Source organism: Capsella rubella, unplaced genomic scaffold (genome assembly GCF_000375325.1).
Source record: "Capsella rubella cultivar Monte Gargano unplaced genomic scaffold, Caprub1_0 scaffold_6, whole genome shotgun sequence".
Lineage (NCBI taxonomy): Eukaryota > Viridiplantae > Streptophyta > Magnoliopsida > Brassicales > Brassicaceae > Capsella > Capsella rubella.
The window spans coordinates 7,819,483-7,841,346 of NW_006238918.1; the positions used below are offsets into that span (position 1 = coordinate 7,819,483).

Here is a 21,864-nt window from a genome sequence, read left to right on the forward strand (position 1 = left end):
ACTTGTTCTGTTTTCAAATATATCAGAACTAAGGTAAGACTAAAACACGAATCATACTGTGACACGTAGACGTTTAATAACCACCACTCAGATAAAGAAAAGGATATGTGTTTGCAGAGGCGGGAGAGAGAGTGAGAGAGAGATCGAACATACACACATCATCAATGGCGTCTCTGCAACTCTGCGACGGCTATCTCTTCTTCAAACCCTCTGTTTCTCCTCGGCTCCACTCTCATCGTATCTCTCATCATCGTCTTATCACTAAGGCCTCCGCTTCTCCTCCTCCATCATCATCGTCATCATCGTCGCCGTCTTCTTCTTCCTTATCCTTGTCTTTCAGCCGGCGGGAGCTTTTGTACCAATCTGCGGCAGTATCACTCTCCCTTTCTTCCATTGTCGGACCAGTAAAAGAAGCTAAAGCTGATGAACAATTATCCGAATGGGAAAGGGTGTTTCTCCCAATCGATCCCGGCGTTGTTCTTCTCGACATTGCTTTCGTCCCCGACGAACCTAGCCGCGGTAACTTCCTTTGTTTTTCAATCTTCCATTGTCAATTTCAGAAGTACTGACTCGTGCTAGAAATGTCGATTAGGGTTTTTATTGGGAACGAGGCAGACTTTGTTAGAGACTAAAGACGGTGGAAACACTTGGAATCCACGCTCGATACCTTCAGCTGAAGAGGAAGATTTCAATTACAGATTCAATTCGATTAGCTTTAAAGGTAAAGAAGGATGGATTATAGGCAAGCCTGCTATCTTGTTGTACACTGCTGATGCTGGAGAGAATTGGGATAGGATTCCTCTAAGTTCTCAGCTTCCTGGAGATATGGTACTATAGCTTGTTATGTAGAGATTATAGTTTTGTATTTTCTGCTGTTTTTTTATGAGAATGTGTTAAGCCTTTTTTTTGGGTATAATGTTGTTGTAGGTGTTCATAAAGGCGACAGACGATAAGAGCGCAGAGATGGTTACTGATGAAGGTGCTATTTATGTTACTTCGAACAAGGGATACAACTGGAAAGCTGCTATTCAGGAAACTGTTTCAGCTACCTTGAACAGGTTCATTACCTTCCCTTTTGTTTATATTGGGGAGTTGACATTGTGTTTTGCGTCCAATGTCACTACATTTTCAGAATAGACTCTAACTTAGTATTTCCCATGGTCTTTCAGAACAGTATCTAGTGGAATCAGTGGTGCTAGTTACTACACGGGAACTTTCAGTGCTGTTAATCGTTCACCAGATGGAAGATATGTTGCTGTTTCGAGCCGTGGTAACTTCTTTCTAACATGGGAGCCTGGGCAGGTGAGGCTTTATTAAGGCTATGCAGCATTTATCATTTGGTTTGCTGTTGAACATTGAGTCCTTTTTTATTCCGTTACTAGGTGAAATAGTAGCACTTGCGTAGGCTCGCTCTTATGGCTAATATTCATTTGATTATATCACACCAACGGAATAAATTTAAAGAAGAGTATAATAATTCATGTCTGCAAATTATGATCTAAGAGTCAAGTACTGTGTGTAAGTAAACTATATTATGTGGCTTACAAGTGATAACCAATCCCTCCTTTTGTTCTTGTGTGTGGTTTGGTTGCTCGTAAAACTGTCATTCACCATAGTATTGGTACATTGCAGCCTTACTGGCAACCACACAATAGAGCTGTTGCCAGAAGAATTCAAAACATGGGATGGAGAGCTGATGGCGGTCTTTGGCTTCTTGTTCGAGGTGGAGGACTTTATCTTAGCAAAGGCACTGGGGTAAGTACTGCAACAAGACTTTTCTCATATCTTACAGTTTTGTTCCCTGGACATTTCCTTTTCTTCTCATACCTGAAAAAGCTCATTTTGAGATTTACTTGCGAGTTTCTGGGTTTTATGCCACTTAGAGAATGAAACAAAACACAGCCATGAACCAAGAAAACAAGGAAAATAAAACACTGTTTCCTTGTGATTTGAATTCTCTATAAATGGTCCAATCTACCACTGACTTTGATCTCCACTGTTTTAATTGCTCAGATATCAGAGGAGTTTGACGAAGTTCCAGTACAGAGCCGAGGCTTTGGTATTCTAGATGTTGGGTATCGCTCAGAGGTACATGAGTCTATGCGATTATCACTCAAGTCTTTAAAAATTCAACTCTAGGATCATTACATCATCTGTTGCTGGGTATTGCAGGAAGAAGCATGGGCAGCAGGAGGCAGTGGAATTCTACTGAGAACAAGAAATGGAGGCAAGTCATGGAACCGAGACAAAGCAGCTGATAACATCGCAGCTAACCTTTACGCGGTCAAGTAAGTCTAACTAATCAAACATCAAAAACCAGAGTCTTTTAAATAACATCATTCTTATTAGCAGAAACAAACAAAGACAAATTCGTTTATCTTGGCAGATTTGTGGATGACAAGAAAGGGTTTGTGCTTGGCAACGATGGAGTCTTACTCCGATATGTTGGATGAGAGAAATGCCAAATAAGAAAGGTTAATAATTGAAATGATTTTGTTTCAATCTTCTCTGTAAAGCCTTTTAACTGCGTTTTGATACTACAATACACTATTGTATACATTTCCCCTTCATATAAAATATATTAAATCTTCTGAAAAAAAAACAAATTTGTCTGGTAGTTGGATTTGGATATGGATATGGAGTAGTATTCACTATTTAGTAAAGACAAATTTTAGGCAACGAAGAATTAAGATGACAATAAATAAATACTGTATTTATGATGTGAGAATCTTGTCAATATTTGATAGAAATTTATTAATATCATAAGTCACAAGAAAAACATAAATTAATAAATGGTAGTATATATGTTTTCAAATTTTGTTTTGTATGAATTTATTATTTAATGTAAGTTTCACAGTTCGATTGTTTGATTTTTTCCCCTTTTTACATCTGGTTATTGATAGCTGTAACGCGGTTTTCGTTTCGAATAATGTTTTTGTTATAATAATTAAAAATTAAGTTCTTCGTCTTTTCAAAAAAAAAAAAATGTATATATAATTTAGCGTCGTTCCGGTGGAAACGAGAGGAAGAAGAGATCTCTCTCGTTCGTTTTTTTCCCCGGAAAATCCGGTTTTGAGAGAAAGTTACATCGAAAATTCGTTCCTTTCACTCAATCCACGAGAGTTTTCACCCTCTCTTCTTCTTCTTCTTCTTCTTCTTCTTCAATCTCTCATCGTCGTCACTTCCTCGTTTCTCGTTTTCGCATTATTTTTCTCCTCCTCTTCCTCTTCCGAGAATTTTTGATCAGATCTAATTTATTCAGAATAGGTTAAGTAATTAAATTCTATAGAGCAATGCTTACGGATCGAGGGAGGCGGATTTCTATTTGCAATGGCAGTTTTGAATTTGGCAATAGAAAATTCCGTGGTGATAATGGTTACGGATTCGTAGATCTCTCTCAAGGTTGCCGTGAAAGGAGTCCTTCGAAGTCATCATCTTCTGTTTCGAAAATCCTGCGTATTTCCTCACCGACCTCGTCTCCACCTTCTTCTTCAGCTTCTACCGGCGCTGGTTATATCGAACACCATGTCTCCAAGCTCGATACTCTCGCTGGCGTTGCCATTAAATATGGCGTTGAGGTATAAATCTTTTTTTTTTGGCTGGACACTCACTATCCCCAGTTTTTTTGTAGTCTTTTTTTTTTTTTTTGCGTTTTTGTTTGATTGTGTTCTAAATAAGTGCTGATTCAGGTTGCAGATATTACGAAGCTGAATGGGCTTGTTACTGATCTTCAGATGTTTGCTCTCAAGACTCTCAAGATACCTTTACCTGGGAGACATCCTCCTTCTCCATGCTTATCTAACGGCTCTGTTAATCATGGGTACTTTTAGCCTCTTTGATCCTCTCTTCTTATACTGTTGTTTGCTAATTAGAAGGATGTATTCTCTGACTTAGATTTCAATCTATGTTATGTATTTTATTGCTGTTAACCATAGAAGCTGAACTTGAGTGGTTGATATTAGATAATCTGTAAGTTGTGCTGATGTGTATTTCCAAAGTTCATTCAAATAAACATTAGTGAGAGTTGTTTGTACTGTGGATAATGCTTATGGAGCGATGATATCATATCAAGATGGGCAAAGCTTGTCCTTGTAAAAGAACAGTTTTGACGTTTCAAACTCTGTTTTCGTCATGACACCACATAACCAAAGTTTACCACCGGAAAAATGTAAAGTTTCTATCTGCGGGTAGAGTTTTTGAAGTGTGGGCTATGAATTCTAAGTTTATTTTTTCTTGATTGGTTCCTTACAACCTACGTCCTTGAGTTGAGACAAAGTAAGAGAATGAGTAAAAGTGCTGGGAATTGAGTCAATTAAGTAGAGCTCTAAATCATCATCATCATCATCATTCATAGTCTACTGATTTATGTTAAAGGGCATCGTATCAGAGTAACATATCCCCATGACTGATATGTGAAATCTTCTTGCAGAGAGGGGTGTTCCGAGCAAGCTTCACCACCAGCAAGCAATGGCAACCACCAAGATGTATTTGACTCCTTCTTGTCTTTGAGATTGAAGCCTTCAGAAAAGAAGGTTTCTCCAGCCATGAACTCCTTGCAAGGTTATTATGGATTGAAACCAAAAAACAGAAGAGCTTCTGAAGGTTTTGAGATGGCAGTGTACAAGAAAGAGTCTTCTCATCCCCAAGACGAGGATCAGTACCTCACTCCCTTCCCAGCCACCAATACCCCCTTAAGTCACCACAGAAAATCAAGAAGCTTGGTAGATGCAGTTATCGCTGAGGTCAACCAATCACCCAACCATTTAAAGGCAGGTGGAGGAAGAGGAGAAGTGAATTCTGATAAACCAATGAGAAGGCGCCAAAAATCTGAAGCCGATTTTAATTCACGAGCTCCAGAACTGCTTTTGAAAGAGGATAACAGAAACTGTAGTGGCGGGTTTTCTGCAATAGCTGGCAAAGGTTTAGCACTGAGATCCAAAGCATCGAGCAGAGCTAACTTATCAGCAGATACTGAGACCGGTAATGTCAATCCCATACCAATCAATTTAATGGATGCTCCTGCGGGAGACAGCTTCTCGAGCGTGAGGAAATCGTTTAGCGCCTCTAGTCTGCAAGAACCAGGCTGTAACAGCAACGGTTCATCGTTATGGCCAACCTCGAAATGGACCCTGAAACCTGATATACTGACACAAGCAGCCATGGCGAGTTCTATTTTTGATGGATTGCCTAAGCCTTTAACTGGTAGGAGGAACAAAAAGGCTGTTGACTAAGGTTAGTTAGGTTCGTCCGTCTCATTGTTATTGACTGTCCACTCTTGGATTGTGCAAGTCGATAGCTATTAGATTCGGAAGTAAATAGAAGTAAAAAGTGTATTATTGCATTTCATTTATTATTTATTATATAAACAATAATGTCATTAGGCAGTGAAGGTGAGAGTCAAATTAGGCAATAATTTTTGTTGGAATCCAAGAGATTATTAACATTTTGATTTGTATGTTAGGTGAATAATGGAATACCAGAATATTCAAACTATTTATTTGATTACAAAAACATTAGCTGTTTGGTTTTGAGGAATGATCATAAAATACTAAGAAAATGGGATAAAGTGTATTAAGCACTTTTAATTTTTACAATTATAACTGGTTTATGTTAGTAATGGCTATGTAAATGTAACAGCTGAATATAATTGCTGTTAACGAATTTTCCAATAAACAAAAAAAAAAAAACAAATCGAGAAAAAAGAAAGAAAAAAAAAAAACAAAGGAGTACTAATAAATCTGAAATCCCTAAGCTCGAGACGAGAGTTTCATTTTCTCGAGCAATTTCACTCTTCCCAGAACAACCCTTGGAGTTCCGATGATGAAGGGTCTTGTTTCCGGCGCCAGGAGGCTATCAACTCCATCGTCCATGGCGACAAGCATCGCCACTGCTAGAAGAAGCTACAGTCTGATTCCGATGGTCATTGAGCACTCATCGCGAGGAGAGAGAGCTTACGACATCTTCTCTCGATTGCTCAAGGAGCGTATAATCTGCATCAACGGTCCCATTAATGACGATACGTCTCACGTCGTCGTCGCTCAGCTTCTCTACCTCGAGTCTGAGAATCCTTCCAAGCCGATCCACATGTATCTCAATTCGCCAGGCGGCCATGTCACCGCCGGTACGCTTCAGCTTCCATTTCCTAACTTTTATAGTGTTTCGATTCGTCAAAATTCTGAGTATTGTGATTGGGAATCAGATTGGTAGATGCCATGGCTTTGCTAATATTCTCTTGCTTAGTATAGTAGAAATTTTCAATATTGTTCGTTGATACTTGTTCCTAAGTGGATTTAGGTATTTATCTAGGGTTAGTCACTTGATCATTTCCACGAGGCTGCTGAAATGTATGAGTGTCTTGTTTGTTACGAGTTAACACTTTTTTTTTCCAATTTCAGATTTTATTTCTTGTGTGTCTTGTGATCCATCTTTTACCATTGATTCTAATGTGTCTTGTGAGTCTGTGACCCATTTTTTTTATCTATCTTTGGTACAGGTCTTGCTATTTATGATACTATGCAGTACATTCGTTCTCCTATTAGCACAATTTGTTTAGGCCAAGCTGCATCAATGGCTTCTCTCCTCTTGGCAGCAGGTGCCAAGGGGCAAAGGCGGTCGCTTCCAAATGCAACTGTTATGATTCATCAGCCTTCAGGAGGATATAGTGGACAGGCTAAGGATATAACGATTCATACAAAACAGATTGTTCGTGTGTGGGATGCTTTAAATGAACTGTATGTCAAACACACGGGTCAACCTCTTGACGTGGTTGCAAATAACATGGATAGGGATCATTTCATGACTCCTGAAGAGGCTAAGGCGTTTGGAATAATCGATGAAGTTATTGATGAAAGACCGTTGGAGTTGGTGAAAGATGCAGTTGGAAATGAAAGCAAAGATAAGAGTTCAAGTTAGGAAGTAACTGGTAATCAAAGTAATAAATTTTCTTCTTCTCCTCTACCAGTTTTTTCTTTGCTGCTACTTTAGATTTCCTTTTTCTATGGATGAAATTATGGTCTGAGGGCATGATCTCTCAAACTGTTTTTATTCTTTCATATATCGATCATGACTATATTTCAGAACTCTTTTACTTGCATGTTTACCTAGTCTAATATCTGATTCAGTCAAATGAATTTTGCATTAAAGAGTGGCTTTGGGTCTTAATTCCATGTGCAGTTTGATGCATTAAAAATCTTGGATTTATGCACTATCTTATAAACTAACTAGAAAGTCTAGAATGATGAGATTGTTGTCTAGTTTCAGAGATTCCGGTCCTAGTTGATTTGCTTATGGTTAGATGCTGTGGTTTGCTGTTCTTTATGCTCTTAATTGATATTCTTGTTTTTGCTTACATTGATCGGTTTTATATGCTGTCCTCATATTCTCACCTGATGTATTCTGAATTGCAACTTATCAGATGCTTGTGGTAACACTCTAAAGCAAGCTTTTGTGTGGTTTTGATGGTTTCTCATTCTCTATTAGGGAAAAATGGGGGTGATTAACATCTATTGTTTGATTTGTTTTTTAAATGGAAAACGTGAAAGAAAGTGTTGATAAATCAAAAAGAAGAAATATACTTATATGACAAATGTCTTAATATATTTGGTTAGGACTTAGGATTAGTGTAATTAGAAAATAAACAAAAAAAAAAAATTAGAGAAAAAAGGAAAACTTTTTGTTCGATTTCGATCTCCGCTTTGTTTAATTAAGAAAAAGGAAAAAAGGAAAAAAACGCCGACAACAGTAAACAACCAAGTTCTCTCACAAAAACTTGTTCGCAAGTTTTCACCTATCAGCCCTAACCCCATCGTGTCCCTCTCCCTCTCGCGACCGCCTCAATCAAATTCTCTTTCTTTGGATCGCTCTCGCTCTATCTCTCTCTCGCTACGTCTCTGTTACCTCGTGTTCGTGATCCGTAGCCGTCTCCGCTGCCACCTCAATCAGCGAGCTTCTTCCGGTGGAATTATCTTCAGATAGCAATCGGAGATTCTAATTGGGTATCTGGGTTGGATTGGGTTCCACAATTCTGTTCGGTGGTCCTGTTTCGCGTTCAAAATTAGGGTTTATAGAGGTCTCGCCTATGGCTCCTGGGCGTAAAAGAGGAGCGAGCAAGACCAAGGCCAAGGGGCAGTTGATTCTCGGTGATCTGGTTCTCGCCAAAGTCAAAGGCTTCCCTGCTTGGCCTGCTAAGGTGCCTTCTAATTCCTTTATTGGGTTTTGGTTTCTTCTCTAATTGTTTCTCATATAGTCCTTAATTAGTCCCTTGTCATCATCTTTATTTTATTTTTTAAGTTTTGTTGGGTCTTCTGTTTTTAATCGTTAGGAGTTCTAGAATCTGATGATAGGACACATTAACTTTGTGGTTATTTTACTGCGTAGTCAGTTGTGTATAGTTGAATTTTCGTAGTGTTTCTCCTTTCTTTTGGTGAGAGTCTTACTATAGGCTTCATGATTAGGCTAGTTTAAGATTTACCTGATTTATTAGTTCTTGAGACTGAGCCGGATAAGTCAGTTAAAGCGTCTGTCTCTCTAGTAATTAGGTCAGATTCCCCGGTTGAATTGTATACTATTATATCTCGATTAATAATGAGCGTCAAAATCTCTTTAGTTAGTCACTTTTTTGAAGTGATTTGGTTTTGCTTTCAGATCAGCCGGGCTGAAGATTGGAATCGTGCGCCAGACCCAAAGAAGTACTTTGTTCAGTTCTTTGGAACAGAGGAAATGTAAGCTAGTCTCTTATATGTATATTGATTTTCAGTTAGTTGAGACGTGGTATTCTTATATTCTGGTACCTTATCATATCCAGAAAGGTATATTAACTTTAGTCCATATATATTTATGTTGCTGAAATTAGGCAGTAAGTCTCAATTATCAGGTGTTTTGATTGCGTTTTTTCCCCCGGCTGACTCATCTTTGGAGTTTATTTTTTAAATCTATACTGACAGTTATCTTCCTTCACCGCAGAGCTTTTGTTGCGCCGCCTGATATTCAAGCCTTTACTAGTGAGGCAAAGAGCAAACTGTTAGCAAGATGTCAAGGTAAAACAGTCAAGTACTTTGCACAAGCTGTACAGGATATCTGCACTGCTTTTGAAGCGTTGCAGAATCACAAGTCAAATATTTTGGGCAATGAGGATCCTCTGGATGCTGCTGAGCCTAGTTTGAGAAAAGCTGAGAAAGTGGATCGAACAGATCATATATACACAGAGTCTGATGGAACTGATAACGTTGATACTAGGGTGGATCCTTGCCTCCCCAAAGTAGATAAGAATAATGGTAAAGACACAAAGGCTGAGAAAGGGAAGCGTGATTCATCGTCATTTCTGGAATCAAAGATCACAACCACATCCTCTGGTAGCGAGTCACCGCAGCATGGTTCGGATGACCCTAAAATAAAGGACGAAGATTTTGATAAAGGAACTGACACTAATGCTTGCGTTGAACAATTTGGTAATGGCCAAAAGAAGCTGGCCAATGGTAGGAAAATTAAGAAGGTAGCAGATGGCTCTGATAGAAAAGATGAAGATACAGTTCACAGGGACAAAAGCAATAACTCACATGTACCTGGTGGTCGAGCTGCCAGTGGTAACTCTGATTCCAAAAAGTTCAAAGGTCTGTTGACAGAGAAATCTAGCTCCAAAGTGTCTGCTGGCAAGAATGAAAATTCACCTGGCTTCAAGGGTGGGGTTTCTGGAAAGAAAAGAAGGCTTGAAACTGAACTAGGAAAGCCTGCACTAAGAGTAGATGAAACCTCACGTGCTGCTAAAAAGCCGCGAGGTGAAAGTGCGAATGATAAAGTAAAGTGTGAAATTGATGATGAATCTGATTCTATCGGGATTGTATCAGATATCAAGCGTGAACTTGTTTTAGGATTAAGTGCTAGCGGTAGTAATTTACAATTTGATAAAGAAGTAGTTGCATATACAAAGCGCCAGAGACAAACAATGGAGAAGGCTACCTCTCCTTTATCTGGCTCTCGTGATAAATCTGGGAAAGGTCATCTGGAACAGAAAGACCGTTCCTCCCCTGTTAGTAATGTTAAGGCTCCAGCTGCCCAGTCGCTGAAAAAACGGAGGGCTGTTTGTATCTATGATGAAGACGATGATGAAGATCCAAAAACCCCGTTACATGGAAGACCAGCTATTGTTCCAAAAACATCATCAGTCTTGACTGAAAGTCATAAAAGTGCTAATGTCTGTCATGGTACTTCTACTAAAGCTAAGATATCTGCTGGATCTACAGAGAGTACTGAACTAAGGAAATTCCCTCTGCGTAAACATTGTGAGGATGCACCACGTATATTACCAGGCCATGCGGAGAATTCTACTAACAGCTTACCCGTGGTAAAACCCATCAGTGAGTTGCAGCCGAAGGATGTCAAGCAGAAATTGCTATCTCCGAAGATGTCCCCTCAGCTGGTTTTAACTAACAAGCACATTGCAGGACAACAAAAAGTTGCAAACTCATCTGTGAAGGTTTCTGCTGTTGTGATGGCAAAGAAGCCTCAAAGAGAATCTTTTAAGGAGGCAGTTACAGGATCTGATAAAGTAAGCTCTTCTCAGTCTCAGCCAGCAAATCAGAGACACAAATCAGCTTCAGTTGGAGAGAGGGGAACAGTGGTTTCAAAAGCTACAGTACGTTTGAATGATGCTGGTGTTTCAAGAGACATGTCTGAGGACTTGTCTGGTGGCATGTATGTCACATTCTATCTGTCATCGTTTTATATTAATTCGGGCTGTTGCTTATAATTTGTTTTTTGTTTTTTTTTGAAGGCTTGATTTTAATCAAGAAAAGTGGAATGCTCCATTTACCAGTGCAAAGACCCCAGATTCGGCTGCATCTATGAAGGATTTAATTGCAGCTGCACAGGCAAAAAGAAAACAGGCACATTCACAAAATTCAATGTTTGGGAATTTGAACCCTAGTTTCTTAGGCATCAGTGATACACAGATGAGGAGCCATAGCCCATTGGATCAGAATGTTTCCGCTTCTGCTGCCATCGCAATGCCGTTTGTTGTTCAAGGACATCAACAAGATTCTTCTCCGTCAAATCATGGGCAGAAGTCCTCGTCAAAAAATCAGATTGAGACTGATGATAATGAAGAGAGAAGACATAGTTCAGGACATAAGTCAGTTGGAGGTTCACTTAGTGGTGGCACTGAGGCTGCTGTTTCTCGGGATGCTTTTGAAGGCATGATAGAGACCTTATCAAGAACTAGGGAAAGTATTGGACGTGCAACTCGCCTAGCAATTGATTGTGCCAAATATGGGCTTGCTAGTGAGGTAAGATGGTTGGTTGATTTTCATTATATTTTGTCTTAAGGCTGTCAACAAACTTAATGTCAGGCTGCGCACATCAAATCAATTTAGATTTGCACTTATTCTGGCTTAATTTATTGGATGTTTCGCTTGCTACGTAAATTGCTTTCACAAAATTATTTATAGCATTTGGTGTGTAATGCTCATATAATAGTTGCTTTAATTGGGAAGTTTGTTTGTGTTTTTATCAAGGTGGTGGAACTTCTCATACGAAAGTTGGAAAGTGAATCTCACTTTCATCGTAAAGTGGACTTGTTCTTTCTCGTTGACTCTATCACCCAGCATTCGCACAACCAAAAAGGTGAGGGTTTCTCTTAAATGGATGCTATACCTGTTATCAAAGTATTACTTCCCTGAAATGCTAGTGGTATTTAGATTTTGTTGTTTATTGTTTTTAACTGCTTTCAAATAGAACACCTAAACTATTCTGATGCTTGTGAAATCTATTTCCAGGTATTGCTGGTGCGTCTTACGTTCCTACTGTGCAAGCTGCTTTGCCACGTCTTTTACGTGCCGCTGCTCCTCCAGGGACTGGTGCTAGTGATAATCGTCGTAAATGTCTGAAGGTACTTTTACTATTTTATCGTTTCTAGATTATCCTTACTTTTTTTTAGGTTGGAGTGACGGAGTCAGTGACCTCTTCGCTTTTTTAGGTTCTGAAGTTGTGGCTTGAAAGGAAGGTTTTCCCCGAATCGCTTCTGCGTCGTTATATTGATGATATTAGAGCTTCTGGTGATGATGCAACGGTTGGGTTTTCCCTACGACGTCCTTCTAGATCTGAGCGTGCTGTAGATGATCCTCTCAGGGAAATGGAAGGGATGCTTGTTGATGAGTATGGCAGGTATGCTAAACGACTGTCTTGCTTAGTAGTGTATTCTCCGTATTTTTTATATATTGCTGATGACAAGATATCAAGGATAGTCAGGAAATTTATATCACTGTAGAGTTCTTAGAGATGCGTTTGGTGCTATTTTGTAGACTGTTAATAAACTTTTGTGCCATTTTTTCTGCAGCAATGCAACGTTTCATCTACCTGGATTTTTTTCTTCTCATAATTTTGAAGATGATGAAGAAGATGACGATCTTCCAACAGAACAAAAAGCAAAAAGCACATCGGCTGTGGAACGTTTCAATGCTTTAGACTACTTGGAAGTACATGATACTTTGAGTGATAAATGCCATCGAGTTTTGGAGGATGTAGATCGTGAACTTGAAATGGAAGATGTATCTGGTCAGTGGAAAGATGTAGCACCTTCCTCTTTTTGTGAGAATGAGACAAAGGAGCAGTCACTGGATGTTATGGAACCAGTTGCAGAGAAATCCACTGAGGTACCTCCTCTTCCAGAGGATCTTGCTCCGTTACCTCATGAATCACCTCCATCTCCCCCTCCTCTACCACCTTCTCCCCCACCTCCATCACCGCCTCTTCCGCCTGCATCTCCACCTCCATTACTGCCGCCACCACCTCCTGCAGCGCAGTTTCCTCCTCTTCCCCCACCTCCGTCTCAGCCTCCACCACCGCCCTTTTCACCTCCACCTTCACCTCCGCCTCCGCCTCCACTTCCACCGCCTTCACAATCTATAGCTTTACCACCATCAATAACAACTCAACCATCCTTAGGTAGCCATCATCAATTACCACTCCAACCAGGATTTCCTCCCCCATCATATCCATTATCACATCAAACATACCGAGGATCTATGCAGCAAGACCGCTGTAGCATTTTCACTGTAAGTTCTTTGATTTATACTGTTTGATGTTACGCATGATTCCTTAATATATTTGCATCATTTATCATTCATGTTTCAACTCCTGGGCATCATGTGCAGGGTGATCAAATTGTCCAAGGGCCAGGAAGTTCTTCACGTGTAAGTCATGTTGAGGGGGCTGGACAAACCGACTTTTTTGTGCAGCAGTCATCTAGTTTTTCACCAGCAGGAGTGTGCAGTTCCAGAGAACCCTCATCATTTACTACCTCCAGGCAACTAGAATTTGGGAGCAGCGATGTACTTTTTAATCCTGAAGTTTCCTCACAGAATCAACGGTTTCAGCCAAGCAACCCTCTGTCCCAAAGACCTATGGTTAGGCTGCCTTCAGCACCGTCCAGTCATTTTTCGTATCCAAGCCATGTTCAATCACAACCCCAGCATTCCTACACTCATCCATACTCGTTCCCACCTCAACATGATGATGGACGGCGATACAGAAATGAGGAACCATGGCGGATGCCTTCAAGTGGACATCATGCAGAAAGTCAGAGTGGTGCCTGGAGACATGGAAGAAATTCACATCCAGGCCTTCCTAGAGTTACAGACAGTATGTAGACGCTTGAATCCTTATATATCCTTTAGCTGTAAAGGTTAACTTACATGATTGCTTGTGAGAACTATGATGCATATGTTGATTACTGTTTTCCAGCTTGTCTATTTGTGTATGGTTTGCTTCCTTGCAATTGATGGTCTTGTTTGCAATTCCTCAGATTTCTTCCGGCCAGCTCCAGAACGTCCACCTTCAGTGACAATGAGCTATCAGCCTTCTGCTACTAGTAACTTACAAGCTCCCCCTGCAATGCCAGGTGAGACTATCTCAGACTTCTCAGTTATTGCATCTATTTGTAAACTCTCAAGACACCGTCAGAAACCTTTTTCCTTGCCTTACCATTTTAAATTACCCATTTAAGGTCATGCTGCTTCCCAAATGCTACCATCTCGGCCAGACATGCCTACTGCGAATTGTTGGAGGCCAGCTTGAAGTGAAGGTAGAATTTTTTGGCCTGCTCCTGCTGTTAGTATCAATGGAAACGAAGCTGCTAGTGTCTCATTAACAAGGTTAATCCTCTAGGTTTGATTTTCTAAATACTTAAGTAAGTCTTTTATTCAGTGTTGTCATCAAACAGTTACAGTTATACTACTTTCTCTTCCGTGGAGTACTTTTTCGGATATATCCACTTCCAGAGGCATCAAAAACTTCTGCAGACTTTTGCCAGGATTCTGTATATTGTATTTTTTTCCTGACAATTGTATCTGTGGATCACATTCTTCACAGTATAGGTTCTTGTTTTTTAATTGTTTAGTACTTCTGTTCTGCAGATCATGTAATTATGCCAATCACAATGTGCTCAAAATCTTTTCCTGGTTAAATGAAATTTGAACTTTATAGTCAAAGACAGTTCGTTTAATCCATTTTCTAAGCTCTATAATCTTTGCCGGTCTCTGAGAAATTTAAAGAGTACGCTGTTACGAGTGTATGTTACTAGTTAGGCAGACTTAGGTGGCAAGAATATATAGTCTAGACTAGAGACCGCTTACTCGTGTCTTGTTGTTTGAATGAGTAACTTAGGTTTATATACATGGTAGGTCCTATTCTAGGCCTCGGTATAACCACTTGCTCAATTTCGTTATTTTTTTTTCTCATGTCTCTCTCTTCTGGAGATAAGCCATGCCTCGCTGCCTTGTATTTTTTAGCAGGAACAAGAAGCATTAATTTCTTTACAACTGTGACTCCCGTTCATTTTACAGTTGCTGTCTTGTGCATTCTGAAGAAGTATCGAAGACTTGTGAGGTAATGGTTGCTATTTCTTTGCCTGAAAAATATTTGCTATCCGCTCACACCACTTGTGTGCTAGTGACATAACAAGGTTTGGCTTCATAACTATAATGAGCACTTGATGAAGTGTATGTTCCATATGATTTCTCAGAAGAGCCATTTTGTTTTTTTGTTTTTTGCAAGTACATATTTGAAATGATAGAAGATGAAAAGAAAGAGCCATTCTTTTGACCTTTATATAGTTGCAAATGTGGTGGAACTAGGGAAAGGGTTTGAGTGACCTAAATGTGAGCTTATGCTATTCATGGCTTGGCATGAGACAAGCAGCTAATCTTAAGTCAATGTATTTATAACAACACCCTTTTTAACTTGTTCTAAGGATCTGTTTTCTGCTGCCGCACTCGCCTGTCATGTTTAGTTGGCATGAATATGCCTGTTTAAATGGCTTGGGGGTTGCACATTTGAATGATTATATGTGCTAAATAGGCTGCAGGCAATAGCCATTATAGTCGTTTTTTAGGAAGTTTTCATCATACATATATCTTCAAAGTGGGGTAGACCTTTTTCAAAAAAGAATTTGTAGTTTTAAATACATCTTGCTTGTTCTTTGACAAATATCTCTGGGTTTTAATCCCTTATTGCCACAGATGATATTTGGCACGCATCTAAACCACTAGATAATGTAGCCAATCCTCCAGTAATACATTTATGCCAACTCTCCATGCTTTTGTTATAGTATGTATTTTTTTTATTCGATAAAGGAAAGACTTTACTTTCTCCAGCTATATGGTCTGAGTTTTATGATTTAGTGCTTGTTATGCTCCAAGTATAAGGTCTTTCGGCGCTCCCGGCTTGCTTGTTCTGTTGCTAAGTACGTTCAAAGTGGATACCATTTAGTTAGATTAGGTACTAGATTGAGAGTCAGAGACTTACTTACATTACATGTTATATAATTAACAGTAATAGTCGTACTTTAGAACATGACAGTTTGATGTGGACAAAGAAGTATAAGTGATTGGAAGGGATGCTGTATTGAATGTTGGTTCTTGACACAGTCAGTTTTCTTGAGGGAATTGTATGAATATTATTTGTTTGTTAAGAGCATTCACCAGAGAAACTACATAATTGCATCAGCTGATGGTCAAGTGTACTTTGTCCCTTTTGGTGTGTACGTTTTACCAGATCAAACTGCTATGAATGGTTAGCTTCTTGGTCCTTCATTAACTCGCGTTTTATTTCTGATTTGTTGTTAAAGAAATGCCTTTGGGGGTAGAATTTAATGTACTTTTGTGTGTGGACTTCAATGACGAGAAAAATGTCTTTGTAAAGCTGTTAAGTGACTTGCGTCTTGCAACAGGCCTTTGGTACAGAGCTCAACCACCTGAATTGCTGGCAATCGCCGTGCTAGCAACCGTGTGCAAAAAAAAAGAAAGATGGATTACACACAAGGCTGTCCTGATTGGATTTTGCAAAAGCATGACGTAAGAAACATTTCTCTTATTCTGTAAACATATATTGGACATGGATTAGAGATTTTGTCTCACATGGAATGGCTACAAGCAATCCTAAATTGTTACATGGCTGTTTTCAGGTATTCGGGAACCAACAAGGCTTTAGATGATTGAGATCTTCATTATCGATTCAGTTTCTAAAGTTTGTAGGTTAGTTACACTGTCAACTTCTTAAGTGGGTAGAGAACATAACTTAAGGTCAGATCAATTAGCCCCTGAAAACATAGTTTTTGTGAATGTTTATATATCATCGTTTGCTTACGGCAGAAATGCTGTCTTACCATATAAGATTTATTGAAAAATGTGTTACTTTCTGTCTGATCCAATGGTATTGGATTCCATTTTGGCATCTTGGTTGAACCGCCAAATTGTGATTTAAAATTTTTGGCCATGTAAGGTGATCACATCATCACAAAAAAAACTTTCACCAAATTAAGCAAATTATGTGCTTCTTCTTCTTGCACCAAATGTATTTAATTAATAATGTAAATTAATACTAAACTAAACTTCTTGAGTCAACTTATTCAAAATAGATAGATGGGTAGGTAGTTGAAACCCCAAAGTTGATAATGCAAATGTGTTTCGACTTTCGAGTTTGGATTATATTATACAGGTTCAACGTTGAATTTTGGTATACATTTCACAAGGCAAGGTCAAAATCTACCATATATAAATGAATGATACGATAAAACAAAATCAACAAATAAACAAAGAGAGTAAACCTATAAAAAACTTGAAACAGTCGTTACAGCTAGACGCGGTATTGCCGAACAAGAAATCCTTCCAAAACGACCTTTTTCTTGTAAGCGTCAGAATTCAAATCCAAATCACCTGGTACAGCTTTACAACTGCCACTGCGTTTGCATTTGGCCGCAGTCGTAGCCTCCTTAAGACGAGGTAGAAAATAACACCAAGTGGATGTACAAAGGATAGCACACAAACGTCCCCACGTCAACATTATCATTAACGTTAGCGTTATGATTGATATACCAATTACCGGGTCGAATTTACCCACCCGTGACCCTTTTCTGCCCCGTGACGACTTCTCCCTTAATCCTTTCGGCTTCGACCCTGCTCCAACGGTTTTAATCCGGTCGAGTTTCCCGCGTTCGTGACACAAGTCGTGTCCTGAGGGACTCAACGGATCCGGGTTTATATCTCTTTGTAAATTCGTGTCTTTCTGAAAAAAACAAATTTAGGATAAAACAGAATTTAAAACAAAATGGGGAACAATTACGAACACTTATAAATATGTAAGATTTGTTGTAATCTACTGAGAAAAATAAATACCTCGTTGCTCTCATGTTGAACGTCTTTATAACCACTAGTCGCAACATTCTTCCGATCAGTACCATGACGTATCACACGAAACAGATTTTGCTTATCATCTTTAACAATCATGTTTCTTTTCTCCGACGTCTCGTATATTGGCGCCAGTGTGATCTCGTCTTCCTTCAAACGAAACTTTGTCGGTCGTGGAAACCAAAAACGAGTTCTCGTCTTCTTTTTCTTGTCTTGTCCGGGGTCTGCAGTTAGTTTGTCTGTCTGAATTCTCCGGGAAACCCCGAAACAGCGAAGAACGTAAGAGGAACTTGCTCTCTTCTTCTCCGGTTTGCCCATGAACGCTGAATTCAAAAGGACTTGAGAAATGAAAACATGTTAAGACTTTAGGAGTATTAAATATATAACTCGGAACGGTTGATATTGATCCCAATTTTTTTAGTAGTTAATAACTTAACTTAATATATCTTGTGCGTTAGTGTTCGCACGCTTTCGATGAAGATACCTCTTTGTGGACTACAAATAGAAGTAGTTGTGACAAGATTGTATTATATAGTCTGTATCAACCTTTGTTTTATTACGTAAGGTCGATTTGTATAAAGTCCTAAATTTGATGGTTTTAGATTATGTCCGATCTTATATCTTGTCTCTACGGTTTATCTTTTTAAGCCTTATTATAGTTTCTAATTTTCTTTAAAGACAAAAGGTTGTAATTTATATTTCAAGTTTTACAAAAAGTTGTAGTAAAAAAATCTTCATTCTTATTGATAGTAGTATTGACTATTGAGGAAAAATAATAATGCAACTTGTAATTACTTTCTTCGTTTCTCTAGCGTCATACTAAATATTATTCCACATCAAAAACTTAGTGGTGAAGATTCAACAGGAAAAAATACATATAAAAAAAAGATTTACAAAAATGAGGATTATCATTTAAATCAAAAATAGTAAACTAAGACCAACATTATCAACAGGATTTAATGTGTTTCTTAGTATTAATAGTATTTAAATTTTAATCAAAAAACATAATAAATATTAAGATACCTATGTTGGAGTATGTTGGAGAAGATACCATTGGTGCGTTAAGAGACGCCTACGTGGCAGACTCTGATTGATTTTTTTTTTTTTTTTTTTTTTTTTTATAAAGTCTGATTGACTAAGATGATAAATATTTAGTGGGAGAAACAAATTTTACTTAGATGAAGATGAACGAGATATGTATACTCAGTTTGATGTCACTGATTTTCAACAAGCGGAAACTGCCGGAAGTACGCGAATGGGTTTCTCGTATGATACAAATATGCCTTCAAATCTCATCAATCTGATGGCCGCTAGAACTCGACTTCGAGATCGAGATAAGCATGAATAATTGAAGAACGATTTGGTCGAGCACTCTAAATTTTCTCGCAATCAAGTTTAAATTTACTCTACTTTATGTTATAATTTCTATCTTATAATTTCTCTCTTTTGTATGTTTTCAAATTCTAAATTTGCAATAATTATAATATTTTCTTAAATTACAAATTATAAATTTTTTTAATTTTTTTAAAAAATAATTTTTTTCTAAGATACCCAACTTAAGATCCTACCAATAAACACTTTTCAAAACTAAAAACAAAATTAAAACTTTTAAATTCTACTTTTTCAAATTTAATAATAAATTAATGTAAGATACCCTAATTAACATACTAGCTATAATGTTGTTCTAAGTAGTAAGTAGATAAAGAGGATCTTGTTGGTGGCCAGCCAAAGTCTTTCTTCATAGAGTTATATATATATTGTCGTCTCCACGTTTTCTATAACTTTCTACGTCGTTGCCAAATATTCTTTTGTTGCTTTCTCTTTTGTTTTCTTCAAATATTATCATTAGTCAATGGTTGAAATTTTCTTTGATCAAGACAATTTATTATCTTCATACCAAAAAAAAAAGAGATAATTTATTATCTCCTACTATAATTCTTGATTAACAACACTCCATGTAATGTAAATAGTATAAGCTAATCCAAGAAAGTTTCTCTTTCAGAGATTTGGTTGTTACTTTCCAAAGGGTTTTGTTCAAAGACTACAAAATCCTTAGTTGATTATCAAAATAAAAAAATGCACCTTTTGGAAATCCTAGCGTTATGGAAAAACACATATAGTATCTTACAATATATCATTGTAATGGGATAACAAATTTAAAATGCTACTAAATTTATAAAATTCATGTTTAGAAGGCTTCTTCTTCTGCTTGGATGGTTTGTAATCACTAATCACCAGACCCGGCACGTTTGACCCGGCCACGTCATCGTTTCTCTCAACCGTTTTTTCCGCCGTTTCAGTTGAACAACCCGACGCAAAACGCTCACCCACAACGGCAAACTCTTCAACGGTTCCGCCATACACGCCACTATCTCCGCCGTGATCTCCCTAAAACACGGTCGCGATTCCACGTCCGATGAAACACACCTCGCCGCCATCCTCAACAACCGAAGGTTCATCCCCCTGAAAACATCCGATCCTCCTCCGCCTCCGCCGCAGACTTCTCCGATCCTCCCTTCTTTTATCAACGGAACCGCCCAGTCCACTACCGACGACGGCGAACGAGAGACGTCAATGGCTTTTCTACAACTAACGATCTCCAGCAATACGACGCCGTAACTATAAACGTCAGTCTTGGTACTAAGATTCTCCGGTGACGTGTAACACGGATCTAAGTATCCGATAGTTCCCGCCGGCGCCGGTCTCGCCTTCTCACCAGCCATATCGACGGCGAGTCCGAAGTCGGCAAGCTTCGCTTCCCAGTTCGAACCGAACAGAATGTTTTCCGATTTGATGTCACGGTGGATAACACCTCGTTCGTGGAGGAAGTGAACGGCTCGAGCGATCTGAAGAGCGACGTCGATGCGTTTAAGCCACGTGTGAATAGGAGCAGCTGACACGTGTAATAACTGGTGTAATGATCCGTTTGGCATGTACTCGACGACCATGAGCTTTTTGTCGGCATGGCCAAGAAACCTCAAGACGTGTTGGTTACATGGTAGTGACGACATGACATTGATCTCGTTCTCTAGTTTCTTCGTTTGTTCTGATTTGGATGATGATGATGAAGGAGACGATGGTAATAATGATGATGGTGTTTTGATGGCTACGACTACTTTGTGATGTTTGTCGTAATCTTTATCTTCTTGGTGATGATCAAGAAGAAGGGCTTTGTAAACGTAGCCATGGCTTCCTTTACCGATGAGTTGCGAAGGAGAGAATTGATCCGTGGCAATGACGAGCTTCTTGTAATCGAACTCCTTCATTTTTGTGAGTTTGAGGAGAGATTGAGAGAAGGATTTTTATGTGTTTGTGTATGTGTATTATTATTATACGTGTAAGAGAATAAAGTTGTAAAAATGTTATAATTCGAAAATTATTGAGAAAAGCAAAAGGAATATAAAGCTTTTTTATATATATATATATAAGTAATGATGATGATAATGGTGCTTTTTCATATTCCTTTCGGACATTTTTCATGCTTTTGAGATAGTTGGGTTCAAAGTTTAAGATTAAAAGCTGAGTCCCCTATGTTATATTAATTTTATCTTTTCGCATGTTGTTGGCCTAACCTCCTTAACCGGTTCGTTTTAGGTAACCGGAGAAAACTGCGTGAGATCGAAGAGCTTAACAAGTTAAGTAAAGTGGATTCTTAACTAATTAAATGAGATATATGTAAAGCGAATGAAACAGTACTATGCACTTTTTGGACTTGTAACCTTGAAGTTTGCTATAGTAGCTGAATTGCCGAAGCTCTTCTTGACGATCACCAATTAGTAGACTAGAATAACAAACATATTTACATATGTAAGTAACTGTTTTATTTATTATAGCCTCAAAGACTCAGAGGGGGCTCGATCCATTCATAAATTCATAAATTAGAAGAAAAACTCAACTGCACAATGCACATGTGACTCGAGCCTGTATGTGTCGTATTAGTAGTATATAGGTATAATGTTAAGTTGGGCCGTATTTGGGGAAATATAGGTATTGGAAAAGAAGAAAAAGGCCAACAACCCAAATGGTTAGTCTTGTTTCTTTTCAAATGGTTAGTATTCATTATAAAATATTACTAAGTAAGAAAAATACAAAATTGATTTGTAACGACGACATAATCAATCACATATTGTATATGAGAATCTATTCTCATAACTCTCGTTCTCCTCACGTTGTAACCTGTATATATCGA

At 38.5% G+C, this 21,864-nt stretch overlaps 6 protein-coding genes across 14 annotated transcripts; 4 read left to right on the plus strand and 2 right to left on the minus strand.

Annotated features, from left to right (window-relative positions):
• The first annotated feature begins 111 nt into the window (after positions 1-111).
• LOC17883580 (photosystem II stability/assembly factor HCF136, chloroplastic) lies at positions 112-2,602 on the plus strand. Its single transcript, XM_006287792.2, has 8 exons — positions 112-519; positions 593-828; positions 928-1,058; positions 1,170-1,302; positions 1,633-1,755; positions 2,014-2,088; positions 2,173-2,288; positions 2,387-2,602. The coding sequence occupies exons 1-8, from the start codon at positions 165-167 to the stop codon at positions 2,451-2,453; spliced, it is 1,236 nt and encodes a 411-aa protein (XP_006287854.1). The 5' UTR covers positions 112-164; the 3' UTR covers positions 2,454-2,602.
• A 400-nt stretch (positions 2,603-3,002) lies between these two features.
• On the plus strand, positions 3,003-5,493 carry LOC17883305. Its single transcript, XM_006287813.2, has 3 exons — positions 3,003-3,578; positions 3,690-3,820; positions 4,430-5,493. Exons 1-3 carry the CDS (start codon positions 3,294-3,296, stop codon positions 5,229-5,231), a joined length of 1,218 nt encoding a protein of 405 aa, XP_006287875.1. The 5' UTR covers positions 3,003-3,293; the 3' UTR covers positions 5,232-5,493.
• A 213-nt stretch (positions 5,494-5,706) lies between these two features.
• On the plus strand, positions 5,707-7,083 carry LOC17883807 (ATP-dependent Clp protease proteolytic subunit 2, mitochondrial). Its single transcript, XM_006286492.2, has 2 exons — positions 5,707-6,121; positions 6,494-7,083. The coding sequence occupies exons 1-2, from the start codon at positions 5,818-5,820 to the stop codon at positions 6,910-6,912; spliced, it is 723 nt and encodes a 240-aa protein (XP_006286554.1). The 5' UTR covers positions 5,707-5,817; the 3' UTR covers positions 6,913-7,083.
• A 150-nt stretch (positions 7,084-7,233) lies between these two features.
• Positions 7,234-16,694, plus strand: LOC17881474 (ENHANCER OF AG-4 protein 2). 9 transcript variants are annotated; one of them, XM_023780254.1, is made up of 15 exons: positions 7,234-8,188; positions 8,644-8,720; positions 8,962-10,689; positions 10,769-11,279; positions 11,508-11,616; positions 11,769-11,881; positions 11,969-12,156; positions 12,329-13,046; positions 13,146-13,632; positions 13,796-13,891; positions 13,997-14,074; positions 14,835-14,877; positions 15,997-16,062; positions 16,220-16,343; positions 16,454-16,694. In XM_023780254.1, the coding sequence occupies exons 1-11, from the start codon at positions 8,078-8,080 to the stop codon at positions 14,065-14,067; spliced, it is 4,209 nt and encodes a 1,402-aa protein (XP_023636022.1). In that variant the 5' UTR covers positions 7,234-8,077; the 3' UTR covers positions 14,068-14,074; positions 14,835-14,877; positions 15,997-16,062; positions 16,220-16,343; positions 16,454-16,694. The 9 variants fall into 9 exon arrangements, with proteins under 9 accessions (XP_023636022.1, XP_023636015.1, XP_023636017.1 ...); XM_023780247.1 differs by having other exon boundaries at positions 13,997-14,877; XM_023780249.1 differs by lacking the exon at positions 15,997-16,062 and having other exon boundaries at positions 13,997-14,144; positions 14,781-14,877.
• A 412-nt stretch (positions 16,695-17,106) lies between these two features.
• Positions 17,107-17,993, minus strand: LOC17881714 (uncharacterized protein At5g23160). Its single transcript, XM_006289252.2, has 2 exons — positions 17,664-17,993; positions 17,107-17,553 (listed from the first exon to the last, which is right to left on the minus strand). Exons 1-2 carry the CDS (start codon positions 17,991-17,993, stop codon positions 17,125-17,127), a joined length of 759 nt encoding a protein of 252 aa, XP_006289314.1. The 3' UTR covers positions 17,107-17,124.
• Positions 17,994-19,731: 1,738 nt separating this feature from the next.
• On the minus strand, positions 19,732-20,975 carry LOC17884320 (serine/threonine-protein kinase-like protein At5g23170). Its single transcript, XM_006288043.2, has one exon. The coding sequence runs from the start codon at positions 20,939-20,941 to the stop codon at positions 19,907-19,909; it is 1,035 nt and encodes a 344-aa protein (XP_006288105.1). The 5' UTR covers positions 20,942-20,975; the 3' UTR covers positions 19,732-19,906.
• Positions 20,976-21,864: the final 889 nt, after the last annotated feature.

Coding starts and splice junctions, on each gene's coding strand:
- LOC17883580 (XM_006287792.2), top strand. CDS start 165: ATGGCGTCTCTGCAACTCTGCGACGGCTATCTCTTCTTCAAACCCTCT. Junction 1,303..1,632: donor TAACATGGGAGCCTGGGCAG/GTGAGGCTTTAT, acceptor GGTACATTGCAG/CCTTACTGGCAACCACACAA. Junction 1,756..2,013: donor ATCTTAGCAAAGGCACTGGG/GTAAGTACTGCA, acceptor TTAATTGCTCAG/ATATCAGAGGAGTTTGACGA.
- LOC17883305 (XM_006287813.2), top strand. CDS start 3,294: ATGCTTACGGATCGAGGGAGGCGGATTTCTATTTGCAATGGCAGTTTT. Junction 3,579..3,689: donor CCATTAAATATGGCGTTGAG/GTATAAATCTTT, acceptor GTGCTGATTCAG/GTTGCAGATATTACGAAGCT. Junction 3,821..4,429: donor AACGGCTCTGTTAATCATGG/GTACTTTTAGCC, acceptor ATCTTCTTGCAG/AGAGGGGTGTTCCGAGCAAG.
- LOC17883807 (XM_006286492.2), top strand. CDS start 5,818: ATGATGAAGGGTCTTGTTTCCGGCGCCAGGAGGCTATCAACTCCATCG. Junction 6,122..6,493: donor AGGCGGCCATGTCACCGCCG/GTACGCTTCAGC, acceptor TCTTTGGTACAG/GTCTTGCTATTTATGATACT.
- LOC17881474 (XM_023780247.1), top strand. CDS start 8,078: ATGGCTCCTGGGCGTAAAAGAGGAGCGAGCAAGACCAAGGCCAAGGGG. Junction 8,189..8,643: donor TCCCTGCTTGGCCTGCTAAG/GTGCCTTCTAAT, acceptor TTTTGCTTTCAG/ATCAGCCGGGCTGAAGATTG. Junction 12,157..12,328: donor CTTGTTGATGAGTATGGCAG/GTATGCTAAACG, acceptor TTTTTTCTGCAG/CAATGCAACGTTTCATCTAC.
- LOC17881714 (XM_006289252.2), bottom strand. CDS start 17,993: ATGGGCAAACCGGAGAAGAAGAGAGCAAGTTCCTCTTACGTTCTTCGC. Junction 17,554..17,663: donor TTCAACATGAGAGCAACGAG/GTATTTATTTTT, acceptor TGTTTTTTTCAG/AAAGACACGAATTTACAAAG.
- LOC17884320 (XM_006288043.2), bottom strand. CDS start 20,941: ATGAAGGAGTTCGATTACAAGAAGCTCGTCATTGCCACGGATCAATTC.